Source organism: Python bivittatus, unplaced genomic scaffold (assembly GCF_059951505.1).
Source record: "Python bivittatus isolate LINGU-HERP-01145 unplaced genomic scaffold, Pbiv_v1 ctg000080_np1212, whole genome shotgun sequence".
Classification (NCBI taxonomy): Eukaryota; Metazoa; Chordata; class Lepidosauria; order Squamata; family Pythonidae; genus Python; species Python bivittatus.
In genome coordinates, this window is record NW_028277035.1 from 57,181,766 (window position 1) to 57,195,064 (window position 13,299).

At 36.7% G+C, this 13,299-nt stretch overlaps 1 protein-coding gene across 11 annotated transcripts in view; it reads right to left on the minus strand.

Annotated features, from left to right (window-relative positions):
- The window catches only part of WNK2 (WNK lysine deficient protein kinase 2), a 123,351-nt gene that overhangs the window by 45,573 nt on the left and 64,479 nt on the right, over positions 1-13,299 (minus strand). For 10 of the 11 annotated variants that reach the window (XR_015794884.1, XR_015794885.1, XR_015794886.1 and 7 more), the window contains exons 12-19: positions 7,983-8,531; positions 5,207-5,515; positions 4,552-4,601; positions 2,145-2,310; positions 1,952-2,068; positions 1,199-1,366; positions 822-867; positions 110-226 (exon numbers count right to left, since the gene is read on the minus strand). Coding sequence is in view for 4 of the 11 variants with exons in the window: in XM_088134167.1 (XP_087990293.1) it covers positions 110-226; positions 822-867; positions 1,199-1,366; positions 1,952-2,068; positions 2,145-2,310; positions 4,552-4,601; positions 5,207-5,515; positions 7,983-8,531 (1,522 nt within the window). In the remaining 7 variants the exon portion in view is untranslated. The remainder of the gene's footprint in view (positions 1-109; positions 227-821; positions 868-1,198; positions 1,367-1,951; positions 2,069-2,144; positions 2,311-4,551; positions 4,602-5,206; positions 5,516-7,982; positions 8,532-13,299) is intronic. The other variant, XR_015794890.1, reaches the window with a different exon arrangement.

Here is a 13,299-nt window from a genome sequence, read left to right on the forward strand (position 1 = left end):
GCTTGCGTAAATCAATAAATGGTTTTGTGCATATTTTCTCCTTTTTTTTTCTTTTCTTAAAAACAGTTTGAAAACTTTTTTTTTTTTTAAATTAAAGCCTCACAGATACCTGGGGCTTCAGACTGCTTTGCACTTTGAGGAGGATGAGAAGAGAATTCTGGCACTTCAGCAGCTGGATTTTCCACAACAGGACAAATGATAAACCAACGTTTCCCAGTATGCAGAACTAAAGACAGGAAAGATTAAAATGAACAAACTTTTGACCCAACAATTAGCAAAGTCTATTACTGCAGTTATACTAGCACTTACTGTACTGTATAACATAATACATGAGTACCACATTTAAAAATAATGTCTTTGTATTGTTAGTGAAACAGATGAAGATTAATGACTGAAGTTCAGTCTGAGAGATTAATGCTTGAAGTCCAATCTGAGAGACAAACGTAAAGCTATTCATAGGCTTACCCAAGTTTCACATTTTATTTTCTGCCAAAGCTCTCATCACAGCAATTGTCATCACATGCATGCAATAATGAAAAAGCATCTCTGAAGGAATAAAGTGCTACAGAAAATGAATGAGTTCAGTGTAGACTATTGACTGGCTGGCTGACTCTGACACAATCTTAAAATCATTATTATAATTAAGTATTGCCTTACAGCAGTGTTTCTCAACCTCAGCAATTTTAAGATGTGTGAACTTCAATTCCTGTCTGGGAGAATTCTGGAAGTTGAAGTCCATGCATCTTAAAGTTGCTGAGGTTGAGAAACAGTGCCTTACAGTGTTAGGTGATATACGTGCATATTCAAAGAAACACTTTTACCATTCTGTTGGTAGATAGGCATCCTTGCCTGGGATTGCCGATTCTCCTATTTAAAATGAAAAAAGAGCATTAGCCAATCATATCAGAGTATTTACATTTGGAATCTTTGCTCAAATTAATCAGCAAAAAACAATATTCTAGCATAAAAATAATTAAATGCTTCTTTGAACACTAGCTAATAAAAGTAATGTGTTGGACTACAAGTCCCATCATTCCAATCCATACCAAACAGATATGGTTTCTTTCACTGTGGATGATGGGATTGTAATCCATAACTTCTAGAGGACGTTAAGTAAATTGTTAAACATTTACTGTTTGAAACATTTACTAGCTGAAACATTAACTATTATATTCATTTTATTGTTTTTTAAAAATACCTCATTGATTTCCAGCTTGTAAGTATCTTGCTGAGGGCTCACACCTTGATCAGAACTTCGTTCTCCTTCTGTATCTTCACTAAGCATATCTTCTGCCTTGTCAATGATTTCTTTCAGTTGCTCAATAAATATCTCTTTCTCAGTTGGTAATATAAATTCATTTTCGACCTACATGAATGCGCAAAAAATATTTTTCAAGCCTGCAGTTTTTCTGTGTTCGTTCTTTATCCCTTTTAACTGATTGCTTATCCACTTTTTTTTTTACAAAAAAACCCCATAGTGTGAATGTTTACATTCATAAAACAGATTTTGTGCTTAGTTCAATTAAATAGTAAATTAACTGCTTCAGTGCATAGGAGGCATTTCACAGAACATTCTTGATCCATAAGGGTGAGGGGCATTAAGGGACTTTCCAATTGTTTTGGTCTTTACTGGAGTTAATTAATGGAGACAACAGATTGTTGTCAGTAAATTTTAAGACTACAATTGTAGGGCAATTGTTCCAAATAACAAATATGAAAAGGAATTAGTGGTTTGTTTATTGTTTCTTAAAGTAACAACCTCTCTAGCCTAATTCCCCTGTGCACAGACTAACAGGAACATTAAATAGAAATTAGTTTTACTTCAACAGCTAATTTCCAAGAGATTGGAAATACTGTCTATAGCTATACAAACAGTACTGTAATCTGTGCAATTTATGAAACTAAAATTTCACTATTATTCCAATATTGTTAAACCAAGAAAAGATCTTACCATGTAAGTAGCAATTTCCTCTGGAGCGTCGCCATCTAAATCAAATTTAAAAGTGACCATCTTGTGATTGTGTGTTTCTAGTTGGCATTCCACCATCTTATCCCCTGTATTGCATACCTATAGAAAGAGCCAATCATTATATCCAATACAATCAAATAGATAGGTAAATACGGAGCAAGGAAAGTAGCCTTACATTTAAAATGGTAAGCTTGGGCCTATTGGATTTTTCCTGACGTGAACGAGTACGGGTTGATTTTTTATGTTTCTTTGAAGGTTTTCCTTCTTGTTTCCCACCTCCACTTGTTCCTTCAAAACTGTCACTCATCTCTTTACCAGAAGCAACATCAGGGCTCATATAACTTTGTGATAAGATGACAGAGCAGGAATTAAAAACAGATAAAACATTATTAACACAGAGACCTCTTTAAAAAGTGCCAGGAAGTCCCCAGGAAGATACACACAGATTCTGACACCAAAACAAGCAGCCACTCAGTAACTCAACCCCCCCATACACGCCCAATCCCCCCCTTTCCCTCCCCCCAAATCTCTATAAATACCCAAAAAAGGGTCACATCACCCTGGGCACAGAGAGAACTGCTCCTGTCTGTGCTCCTGCACTCTGAAGATGCCAGTCACAGGTGCTGGCGAAACGTTAGGAAACAAAACTTCCAGAACACAGCCACACAGCCCGGAAGACCCACACCAGCCATCGTATGCCGGCCGTGAAAGCCTTCGACAATATATTGTGATTGATCTGCATTAAAATTTGCTTGTCTGTTCCAGTCTTAATTAAACTGTTAGTTCAATCAGACACATTTAGAGTCTCTGAAGTGCATGAAATATCCCTACATACATTTGTGCACAGTATTTACAGTATCTTAAATAATCTTCTGAGGAAAAAAGTATATTTTTCTAGTGCAAGTTAAAACAGTATAAATACAGTTTTATACTACAGAAATAGTATTAAAAAATAAACTACAAAGTTAGTAGCACAACCTTGGTACAAATCAAACAAATGTCATGACATTTACATAATCAAACCACTAAAACATTTCTACACCAAATCTTACAAAGCAATTCCTTAATAGATCCATCTGAACTCTATGCAAGTAAAAGAGAACTGAGCTGTGTATTTCAGATAGCTGAAATTACTTTAACGTAAGTTCTTCTTTTATATCTTCATAGTATCATATTTACTTACTCATTCATATCTCATATTATTTATGATAACCCCATTTTCTAGTACCAAAAATCTTTGTCAATGTATATTTTTCTGAGGCATAGATACACTAGTAAACTGATATTCCCAATATCTGGAATATTTGTGTAATGTCTTCTTCAACAACTTTTCTGTGACTTCCTAGAAGCCTGACTACCTAGAACTGTAAACAAGGACTTATGGCTGCAAGGCTCCTCATTTTATGGTCCTTTGTGACAGATACATATGCCCTATAATAGAAAGTAGAATAAGGATGACCATGAAAGCATATTTAAGGCAGAGTGTGTGTGGATTGGATACCTGAAATTGAGGTCAGAATTTAAAATATTTCCACCATTCTTTCAGTAGAATAGGGCAGTGTTAGAGTGTTAGATTAGGAGCAGGAAAACTCCAGTTTCCATTTTGGTTTGGTTTTTAATTTTGTTGTGCACCATGGAAAGCATTATCTAGAGATTATCAAAATAGTGCAGAAGATCAGCCAGGCGATGGAGCTTTCGATTTAGATGAGATCAGTATTAGAAAGCAAGATGTCTGAAAAACAGCTTGCCTACTATTTCTTATTTCCCACGCAGTGTGCAGCCATAAAGTAGTGATAGTTATGCAACAGATAATATTCTTAATTTGAAGAGGAAGTGGCAACATTCAGTCTTACAGCCATATATATCCTCCAGTTTAATTTTATGTATCCATCAGCTTAATATTAAAAGTCTCCTGCAAGTAATAAATTTTGACCTCTGGCAGAGTAATCTGTCTTTTGTCTGATGGAGTGGAATTGAGTAGTGTAAGGAGAGAAAAGGAAGAGGTGGTACTTGAAAACAGAAAGGGCAATACTATCTGCTTATGGCATTTGTTCCCAAATATTAACCCCTGATGAAGTAAGGCCCAGAACAACAATAACAAAAAAGGTTCACTAAGACCTATAATGCTGGAAAAGGTAGGTGAGAAGAGAAAAAGAAGAAGACCAGCAGCAAGGTTGATGGACTTGATTGCAACAGTGATGGGTGCATTGTTGAAAGACCTGAAGGACTAGGTTGGGGACAGATCATTCTGGAGAAAAATCTATCTATGTGGCTGCTAAGAGTTAACACCAACTTGATGGCACGTCATCACCATTACCATCACCATCATCGTCAGCTTAGGAAAAAGAGATACAACTGCCATCACAAAACGAGTGCACATTTTAGAAATCACTTCAGATTCTTTACTCTTTATTTATTTATTTATTTATTTATATTTTTTTAATTTATATTTCAAATTTGTCACCGCCCATCTCACTGCAGAGTGACTCTGGGCAGTTCACAGTAAAAACAGATAGATATTGATGTAATCTGCAAGTTGTTTGAGAACTTTATGCCAAGGTATAGACAAATAGAAAAGATACCTTTCACAGCTCTGTGACAGTGACTGTTGCTTCTCCAGTACTGCGTGCTCCTACATTGTAAAGAAGAAATAATTATTTAAACCAAAATGTGTTGGTATTGGTATTGGTGTATATTCTTTTTCACTTCATAAACAAACCAAGCCGTATTTTGAGCACTAGATTTCAATAGTTTAGAATTAAGTATTGGCCTGGTTTATGCCAACAGCCCAAATTATCTTTTGGAGCAGAATTTCTCTAAGCAAATTACTAGATACATCAGGCTGCTTTCCCATTGAGAATTGTCAAGTACTGCTTGATACAAAATGTTAGGTGGTGCTATCTGGAGAATCGGGTTTCAGCTACAGGCTAACAAAACCACAGCCCTTTTCTTAGGCATGAGTGTCTGTATACTGTAGTGCATGTATCATTGCTACCTGGGGAAACTGAAACTTAATGCAAGTAAACAAAAGTAAGGAGTAAGAAAAGATGTGGAAAGAAAAAGAATACAAGAATGAAAAATTTGAATGATTTCAAAGAACTCAAGTTCAGAGATAGTGAAGTAAACAGAAGATAAGATAAAGTGAGCTTAGAGGATGCTACCCATGAAACTGGAATACAGCTCTTTTAACTCGGTTAGTGAGTTTTCTTACAGTTAGTAGCACTTGAAAACACATACCACCTCTTGAGGAGGTTCTGTGGCTAGTGGGACAACTGGGCACAGAGTTGGAACCTGCTGGCCAGGAAGCTGGTGATTGTCTGACTGAGACTGCAGGTAAGCGGAACACTGAAGGGGCAGTCCGTGATCTGCCGGCATTGCTGAATTAGCGGTGCCAAGAGTGATACGTGAAAGTCCATCTGAACCAATACCGGGCAGCATTGCTTCAGGCTGCAATTGCAATGGCGGTGATGTAACTGCAGAAGCCTGCACTGGCAATGCAGGTATCTGGGTTCCAATATCCACAGCATACTGAGGATGTCCAATAATCTGTTCAAAAAAGCAAATGCCTGTGATTAGTCTAAATTCTGGTAAGGACTCACTGGCTAAATCAACATTATTAAAAATAGGTCCTTGTTATACTGCAAGGAAACCATATGGAAGGAAAGAAGGGAGGAAATCAGGCTATGTATACAAACTGTGATTTCATGGATGTATGAAATGCAACCAAGTGGAATTTACTCACCACAGCAACTATCCATTATTAGGATCTGAAAATTTTTATCTCATTGTTACAAGTTAGTACCTTATAATTAATGTGTACATAATTAAATTGGCATAACAAGTTCGTAGACATTTACAGTTTACAATATGAAGCAGCTGCTATGAACCAAAATACATGGCTGTATATTTAAATACATGCTTAAATATCAGTTTGGTTAAACTGAACTGAAGTAACTACTTGTTAGATAATATAAATAACCAATTTATATAAAGGTTATACCTGAGAATATTGGTTGCCCAAGAGAATAAAGTATAGTTACATTTCAAGCCATTATTTCAGTAAATTGGGATTAATATTTAAATCAGACTGAGGAAATGTGGATTGTAGACCTTTTATGCAACTGCATCTGCCACACCCAAAGGACTAATAATATCATTCATACCTTCACAGAATGCCGGAAACTCCTTAAGCAGTCTGCCTCTTGGATGTGGCTTTTATGTAAAATGGATAGCTATTAGAGGGTACTTCAAATGTTTAACTGAGACCGAACAGAGCAACCCAGTGCCATCTATTTCACAAATACTATTGTGGATTATGTCAAGGTATTATCTGTACAATTAAACTTCAAATTAAACTAATCTTTCAGGCCTATCTGTATTAGTTTTTTGCATATATTCTTGTCATTTTGCCATAAAAATTATATATACCAAAGCATCTATAGGGGTACTTTTTTACAAAAATGATGTTGTCTAGAACATTAGAAACTCATGAGCATATCATTATGGAGATTTTTATCCTTGCTCAAAGAATCTATAATTACTAAGTCAAGCTTTACCTGAAAAGGAAACTGAAGAAGAGATGGGATATAGAAACAAACAGAGAAGGCAACAGCAGCAAAGGAAAACATAGAAGAAAAAGAAAATTTTAGTACTATTAATGCTACATATAAATGATTATTGTGCATATATTATATGTCAGGGCCAGTTCTGGTTGCAGTGGGATATAAATGCACGCTCTCTCTCTCATCTTACCAACTGTTATACCGCATAAGGGAAATATGAAAAACATCTAATGCCTTTGTTTTATATGATTCCAGCAAATATCCATGATTTTTGTTGTATATGAACAACTAATAGGAGCCATCAGTATAAGTGAAATAGAGACAGGCTGATTTTCCTTATTCTTCATCTTTTTTGGCAAGATATAAAGGATCTGTATAGGTTTTTATAAAGCCTCCAGATCTCATCTGATAACAAATCTTACAGTCTGAATCAAAACTGATACAGGTACATCAGTATAAGATATCTGAAATACTTAAAGAGCCACACTGGATGGGACAATTAATTTTGAAGCCAATGGGAATAATATCATTGGTTCAATGGAGGTTAGGTTAGGACCAGATGGACACAAATTCTTCACAAACAATTTTTATGTACCAAATATATGGCCAAAACAAAGATTTAAATAAAGTTGGAAATACAGAACAATAGTTTGAGATTGAATGTTATGGATTTTAAGAAGGTGGATGATAAATGGTAAAGTGCTATTATTCCTTATAAAATTCCTGTTTTAAAGTAATCTTCAATTTTTTTTATAAACTATTTTCTTCTCAATATATGCTCTGTCTTATATTGCATTATATTACTTTATAATCTATTATAAACATTTAAAATTAGAAGCTTCTGTTCTTCTGAACTTGAGAATGAGTGAATGAATGAATGAATATATATATAATAAATAAATTATAAATGAAATTATATATACAGTATATAATTTCAAAAGCTGTGCTTCAGCCATTGTTCAAATTTGTAATTGTGAGGATGGAAGTACTTCTTACCATTAAATATTTTTAAATTATTCTGAAACTCCTCTGCAAAATAAAGATCTACTTTTAAAGAAACCAGCATACACCTCAATTATAGTATTGTGCAAACCTACTTACAAATGATTTAGTTTCATGAACAAATCATCTTCATATTATACTCTACTTACAGTAAAACACTGGAAAACACTATAATATACTGTAAGTGGAAATTAAAGGTTTTCTTCATTCTTGGGAAGAAATAGTGTCGTCTCCTGGGGTAGGAGTTTCCAGTTAACGTCCCTTAAGCATTCATCCTCTGACATTTGCTTTTCAATCAATTCATTTTTAAGGTTTCAGTTTTAAGATGCTATCTCGATGGGGCATTAATTCCCAAATTCCTTTTTAAATTTGAACTATCTACAGAACTGTCACTTGGAGAACTACTCCTATGTTTTAATCCCACAAAAGTCCAATGTCAAACAGTTTACCTGATTACCAGCCCCAGATGCAGACATAGTCTGTTCTGAAGGATGAATTATGCTTGGTTGAAGTGACTGTGGAAGTGAAGGCAGCATCTGCTGCTGCTGTGAAACTGCTTGCATATTCTGAGTATGGAGGGGAGAAGATACAACTTCATTCTGTATTATCTGCTGGAGGGTAGCCTGGTACATTTGTTGTTGGGAGAGCTGGGCTACCGCAGGATGTGTTGGTAAAGCTGACACTCCTGGTGGAGGCACAGGAAGTAATGGTACTGGAGCAGCCGGCATATTTGGCACAATTGTTTGGCAGGGTAAGACCAAGGAAGCCACAGTTGTATGAGGAAGGTTGACTGCTTGCAGGGGGAGGGCAGGGGGATTTGATGACAGTGGCAGAGCAGAGTTCACAGGAAGGCTTGGTAAAATCACAGCTGGAGGAAAATATTGAGAAGGAGCAGGTATAGGGGGCATATTTGCAGCAGGTATATCAGACAGGTTTGAAGGATGACTATCAAGTCCTGCCAGAGGAGTGACTGCGGGAATGACAGGAAATTGAGGAATCTGGAAAAAAATATAATATGTGAATTGCAAGAGAATTCCCAGGATGACATTAAATTGATTCATTTGCCTTATATTAGTAAAATGATGATTCCTCTTTTTTGAAGTGTAAGCAACCCAGAATCATCTGGAGTTGGGTGGCTCCTAAGCTATATCAACAAATAAAATGAAAAATGACTTCCATTCATTTTTCATGGGTCTAAATTGTTCTAGAACAAATGCAGGATAGGCTTTCAAAGCAACTGCATGTTAATAGAACAATCCAAAATTAATACAAAGGAAATATAAAGCATGCAGCAACCTGTTAATAACCAAAATTAATACAAAGGAAAAATAAAGCATGCAGCAACCTGTTAATAATTACTCATTGCATGCCTAGAAACATTTTAGACAAATATCTGCCATACACCAATCGTAACTGATGCCGTGCCTTGTGACTTTCCATGGTATGAATGGAGCTTCTCTCTGTTCAGGCTCTCGTACTCACTTCAGTAGAGTATTACAGTGGGGCAAAAAAGTATTTAGTCAGCCACCAATTGTGCAAGTTTTCCCACTTAAAAAGATGAGAGAGGCCTGTAATTTTCATCATAGGTATACCTCAACTATGAGAGACAAAATGGGGAAAAAAATCCAGAAAATCACATTGTCTGATTTTTAAAGAATTTATTTGCAAATCATGGTGGAAAATAAGTATTTGGTCAATATCAAAAGTTCATCTCAATACTTTGTTATATACAGTATCCTTTGTTGGCAATGACAGAGGTCAAACTCCCATCCTTCACAGTAGGTATGGTGTTCTTTGGATGCAATTCAGCATTCTCTCTCCTCCAAACACGAGTTGAGTTTAGACCAAAACATTCTACTTTGGTTTCATCTGACCATATGACATTCTCCTAATCCTCTTCTGGATCATCCAAATGCTCTCTAGCAAACTTCAGATGGGCCCAGACGTGTACTGGCTTAAGCAGGGGAACACATCTGGCACTGCAGGATTTGAGTCCCTGGCAGCGTAGTGTGTTACTGATGGTAGCCTTTGTTACTTTGGTCCCAGCTCTCTGCAGGTCATTCACTAGGTCCCCCCGTGTGGTTCTGGGATTTTTGCTCACCATTCTTGTGATCATTTTGACCCCATGGGGTGAGATCTTGCATGGAACCCCAGATCAAGGGAGATTATCAGTGGTCTTGTATGTCTTCCATTTTCTAATTATTGCTCCCACAGTTGATTTCTTCACACCAAGATGCTTGCCTATTGCAGATTCAGTCTTCTCAGTCTTCCCAGCCTGGTGCAGGTCTACAATTTTGTTTCTGGTGTCCTTCAACAACTCTTTGGTCTTGACCATAGTGGAGTTTGGAATGTGACTGTTTGAGGTTGTGGACAGGTGTCTTTTATACTGATAACAAGGTCAAACAGGTGCCATTACTACAGGCAACGAGTGGAGGACAGAGGAGCCTCTTAAAGAAGTAGTTACAGGTCTGTGAGAGCCAGACATCTTGCTTGTTTGTAGGTGACCAAATACTTATTTTCCACCATGATTTGCAAATAAATTCTTTAAAAATCAGACAATGTGATTTTCTGGATTTTTTCCCCCATTTTGTCTCTCATAGTTGAGGTATACCTATGATGAAAATTACAGGCCTCTCTCATCTTTTTAAGTGGGAGAACTTGCACAATTGGTGGCTGACTAAATACTTTTTTGCCCCACTGTATGTCCATATGTAGCTGCTCTCTCAACTGAAGGGAGAAATGCCTACCCATGCACAAGTACAAACACTTTGTCTATACTAAGACTGCTATAATTTCAAGTTGCTATTAATTAAATACATACACATATTGCATGCAACTTAGTGTTTTCCTCCTAAATTGAACTCATGTGGAGTTGATTTTGAAGACTAATAAATGGTAAAATTCAGCAATTTTCAGAGTGCGGATTAAGAGTACATTAGAATTAGTAACAAGAGAAGGTGGATTACATATTTCCCAATGCAGATGATATGATGTTGGAGGAAGCAAGTACGTCAAGGGTCAAGGGTGGGAAAGAATATCTTTTCTTGTGTGTATAAAAGCAATACAGTACATAGAATATAAGGGCTTAGCAAGCATGGCAAATGAGATTCAGGTTGGGAGGGGCATATTAGAAAAATGTTAAATTGGAATACATTATCAAAAAGTAAGGAACCCTTAACAAGCATTTAAATAATTCCAATTCTTTCATTAGAAACAATACAGCAACTATAAGCATATAATTTATCCTACTCATTATACAAATAGGTAAGCATAACAATGTTCAACATTACACAGCTTTGACAAAACCATTATTTAACATACATGCTTAGGTATCAGCTGATAGCTTTGACTTGAGATATTAGTTCCACACATTATAAGTATACAAAATGATATGCATACTCATTTTCACTTCAGCATTAAAAATAAGGCTAAACTTCTGTTATTAAAATAGTGGGATTTAAAAATGGATTATTCTGTAATGAAGTTACTGGAATTCAGTTAAAAATACCTGCCTTTATGGAATAAATGCATTTGTGCTAGATTTACTTAAGTTAGTTCTTGGAACTACATCATACAATAGATCAGCCTTTTCCAATCTGGTCCTTTCTAGGTATATGTGAATGACAACTCCAAAATTTCCAAGAAGCCTAGGATTTCTGGAAGCTGCGGTCCCATCACATCTGTTAGACACCAGATGGGTAAAGGGTAGAACAGATTGATACAAAGATACAAATGATCATTTATGAGGAGGCAGGTGATGCTTTGATAATAAAATATTCACTTCCATATTGAATGTAATCAGATTTTACAACAAAATCCTGCTTGTGAAAGCCTTTGTTTCATTCTTCATCAATCATTGCTGGAGTTTGTAGCTGTCCACATACTCCATTGCTTTCTATTTACAGCTGCCTAGTAAGCACAGCAAGGTGTTAGAAGAGGCATCATAAATTCTTTGAGGTTTCTGGGGAGGCCTCATTTGGGCAAATTTAGCTGGGCAATGCAGGAAGATCAAGCTACAAAGAAAAACTTTCATAAATAAGAGAAAGCTTCAAAATAGCTGGGGAGAAAGAGAGGAAGCATCTAGGATAAGCCTGAAGAGAGAAGATAAGAAAAGGGGGATGGGCAAATGAAAAAAGTTATCTCTGGATTAATTTTGGTTTTATTTTATTCTGGAATCCTGAGTTTGGACTCGCTTTTGGGGCAATTCAGGCAATTGTGACAGGATGCAGGAGTGGGGCGGGGAAAGACAATAATTTGAGTCCAACATATTTGTATGGCATCATCTTAGGGTTATCAATCTGGGCTTTTCTTATTACATGAAAGGACTTCACAAGTAGTGGCTGCATTTGGACTTCTATTCCTTTAATCTTACATGGTAGTGTACATTTAGGTCTAAAGATTCTCCTAAATGTAATGACAAAAAATTCTTTCACAGAATTTCTTAGGATTATTAATAGTGGTGATTTATAGTTCTACCCACTCTCTATAATGTCTGTAGCTTCCAGATCTGAGTTGATCCTTACAAGGTGGAAAAGGAGTTTTTGTCATTTGTTATAAGTGAACTACTTCCTAAACAGAGAATCAGTGGGGGCGACAGTGATGCTATTGTCATTCATGTGCTTAGAATGTGCCTTTTGATCATATTTCTGAGTGTGTATGTGCATGTGTACCTTTGGTGTATTTTGTATCTAAATACGCTATATACAGCTATATGCTGTAGGCATATTTTCTGAAATGAGGCAGATAACAGAACTTAGTTCTTTGTACTCTATCTCTGGAATGTTTGGAACTACTCAGGGCCCCTTCTAGTGAGAAGAGAAATATTTTTATTTTCTCAGCATACTGTATGCTTAAAAGACTAAACTATGAACTAGAACTGGCGATACTCTGATCCAAATCATCATTCTTCCATAATCTAGTCATCCAATCTCAACCTAACCTAGACCAACACAATTTTTTTGAGAATAAAAGGGGAAGGAAGGGAAGAGGAGGAATCACATATTCTGCTTTATCTTTTATTATTTATCTGATACCAGATGGCACTACAATTCTATAATTAAACTGTTATAGCCTCATCTGCCACCTATTGTTTTTCCTGAAAAACAGAAGAACTAGAATTAAAACTGGAATAAATAGTAGAGGAGAATACATAAAAACAAAAGACTGAAGAACTGTAAAACAGGGTGAAGAAGCCCAGAAATACATCAGATGGCAAGGTTATTGAGGAGGCCCAGTGAAACTGATTCATCTGAAATGGGCCAAGAGAGCTCTGTTTCCTTACACCTAATAGTGGAGGAGATATGGAGAACAAACAGAACCACCAAAGAGGAAAGAAGGGAGCCACTGGTTCTCTGTGTGGGAGTCAGAGAAGTGGGGAGAAAGGGCCCCTTTCCAGAGAAAACAGGGATCGTGTACTTATCACCTGGGGAGAGCCAGGTAGGGACTGTTGGGGGAGAGACCTGGGTTGAGGAGAGTTTTGGCTTGTTTCAGTTGGGGATGTACGGCTTAGGAATGTATGGTTGCATAGGGTACAGCTTCCAGATATTGTACTTGGTTGGCCACAGTGGAGAGATTGTTACTTTGCATAACTGGAGTGTTTGGGAGCAGGGGCTAAGTAGCTAAGAGGGACAGAGATAGGAGGAGGAAATCAGTAGGGCCAAGCAGGGGAGAGTATGAAAGGAGACTGGGGGTGGGGAATGGAGGAAGAGACATCCCAAGGGAAAGGGGATTGGAAATTTGTACTTCTGGGCCCCAATCAAGACACAT